Source organism: Austrofundulus limnaeus, unplaced genomic scaffold (assembly GCF_001266775.1).
Source record: "Austrofundulus limnaeus strain Quisiro unplaced genomic scaffold, Austrofundulus_limnaeus-1.0 Scaffold725, whole genome shotgun sequence".
Taxonomy (NCBI): Eukaryota; Metazoa; Chordata; class Actinopteri; order Cyprinodontiformes; family Rivulidae; genus Austrofundulus; species Austrofundulus limnaeus.
This window is the reverse complement of record NW_013953127.1, coordinates 164761-166821: the sequence shown is the minus strand read 5'-3', so window position 1 is coordinate 166821 and position 2061 is coordinate 164761. Positions and strand designations below refer to the sequence as shown.

The 2061-nt window shown below is 38.4% G+C and overlaps 2 protein-coding genes across 5 annotated transcripts in view; one reads left to right on the top strand and one right to left on the bottom strand.

Annotated features, from left to right (window-relative positions):
• LOC106532178 (vesicle transport protein GOT1B) overlaps nucleotides 1-1401 on the bottom strand; it is a 10426-nt gene extending 9025 nt beyond the window's left edge. The window contains exons 1-2 of one of the 2 annotated variants that reach the window (XM_014028196.1): nucleotides 1136-1401; nucleotides 923-1014 (exon numbers count right to left, since the gene is read on the bottom strand). In XM_014028196.1, coding sequence (XP_013883650.1) covers nucleotides 923-1014; nucleotides 1136-1160 — 117 coding nt within the window. In that variant the 5' untranslated portion in view covers nucleotides 1161-1401. The remainder of the gene's footprint in view (nucleotides 1-922; nucleotides 1015-1135) is intronic. The other variant, XM_014028197.1, reaches the window with a different exon arrangement.
• recql (RecQ helicase-like) overlaps nucleotides 1311-2061 on the top strand; it is a 35711-nt gene continuing 34960 nt past the window's right edge. For 2 of the 3 annotated variants that reach the window (XM_014028194.1, XM_014028193.1), the window contains exons 1-2: nucleotides 1311-1440; nucleotides 1759-1798. In XM_014028194.1, the coding sequence (XP_013883648.1) occupies nucleotides 1416-1440; nucleotides 1759-1798 (65 nt within the window). In that variant the 5' untranslated portion in view covers nucleotides 1311-1415. The remainder of the gene's footprint in view (nucleotides 1441-1758; nucleotides 1799-2061) is intronic. The other variant, XM_014028195.1, reaches the window with a different exon arrangement.

Genomic DNA, 2061 nt, shown 5'->3' with positions numbered 1-2061 from the left:
GTTCAATACTTATTTTACCCGTTGTATAGGGTTCTGTATGTTGTATTCATAATTAAATACAGTAAAATAAACTAATTGAAAGGTAACAGATGTTTGTAATACTTGGTTTATTTACATATTAACTTTCATTGCTGGATGTTCGGCCCCTCAGMTGTTGACCTGCAGTAACTGTGGCCCCCAGAGCTGTTTAGTTGAATAGCCCTGACTTAGAATCTGTGGGAGTTCATGCTTGATTCTACAACTACAAGCTGCCCAGCTTCTGTAGATGCAAAAAAAAGAAAAAGCCCAAACCATCAATCCTCCACCACTGTGCTGACACTTGGAGTGAGGTGTGCTACAACAGTCTGGTTTTCTCCAGACCTAAGTGGTGCTGCCATGTTCCTTTTAGAGAGAAGAGACTTTATCCTGCAAATCTTCCAACAAGCCATTGTTCATTTTTTGTATAATAAACAGACCATTTCATAGTAATGAGTACTAATGGAACTCTTCCAGGTCACAGGTCAGCTGGTAAAATGCGACTGCTTCACGCAKGTGTATTTGTAACAATTTTTAACTACAAAATTGTCCATTATCTTGTCATAATCTTGAACCTTTAACCGTTTAACTGAGGCCTGCAGAGCTAAAAGCTATGTTTTCATCTCGCTGAGCATTGCATGGTCTGACCTTCAGGGTAAATTTGCTAAGGCATCCCCTCCTGGGAAGACTGGAAGCTGTCTGCTGCTACGTTGCTTCTTAATTCCTACTGAAATGGATTTTAAGACACTTCTGATATGAAGTTGTTTATCTGATGTTACATTTATCTTATTTTAATATAAGAGCTATACGCATTTTCTGACAAACAGTACTCTTCAAATGAGACTATTATGAAAGATGTATTAATGATAGATTTTACTGTTTAACATCGTTTTACAATGATACTCACATTCCCAATAGCCAGAAGAGCTTTGTCAAAGAACAGGATCATCCCAAAGAAGAGGAAAAACACTCCAAACCCCGTTAATCCCATTCCAATCTCTGCAGGACACACACAGTTTKATCAAACCACATCTTATAAACACAGAATACAAGTCATGCTCCTAATCGGAGCTAAAGCTAACTCCTCTGCCGCACAGATATTTTAACWACAAAAACTTACTCTGAGAGTCCGTCAGAGAAATCATCTTGACGCWGAGTAAACCAGTGAGCACAAAACGAAAACAAGAGCCGAAAAACTTAAAGTGTTTCTCAGAATGACAGCTGCCACTGCATCTACAGCCACGTCTTCCGGAAACACTTCCTGCTTTGTGTGTACTTCCGGGTTATCGCGCCGAGCTACGTTCAACATGGGCGCGTTTCGTTTGTAAATCTAAAGCGTTCTGCTGGTGTTTGAAGTGTTTAAATGGTGTAGCTGTTACATTTGTTAAACACACACCTGAATGAACGAAAGGACCACTCATTCAGGTAAAACTAAAAAGATTTATAGCCTAAAACCTGATTGAACTACCGGTACTAACKTGATGCTTTTAACCCAACGTTTTGTCTGTCAGGCAGCTTGGCTGTGGGCGTTAAAACAACACGTGTTTATTTTAAATCACGTCCTGTATGTTATCTGTTCTTATTTAAATTATGTCGTTTAAATTGACACAATGCATAAAATTGGCTCCATCTTTGGAAAAGTGAAACTTCTAGCGGGAAATACTACTGAAGAACCTGTTAGACTAAATCCAGGGCAAAAAATACATCATTCATTTTCCTTCTTGTGTTTTGTTGCCACTATAGCAACATTGACGAGGTTGCAGGAACAAGAAGAGGAGTTTCTGTAAGTCATTACATTTTACAGACTAGAAGTGACAGATTAACTAATGTGCCATTAGTTAATTTATCTTTATTCAAGTGTACTAACTAAAGGGCATATGTAATATTTATTAGCAGGTAAGTCTTTAGTCTTGTGTACTAACAGGCACAGGTGGTAAACTATCTGCAGAATTCTTTTAGTCATCTGCACTATCTAAAGGGCACAGGTTAACTAATATTTATCTCCAGGTAGGCTTTCAGTCATGTGCACTAATTAAAGGACTCGGA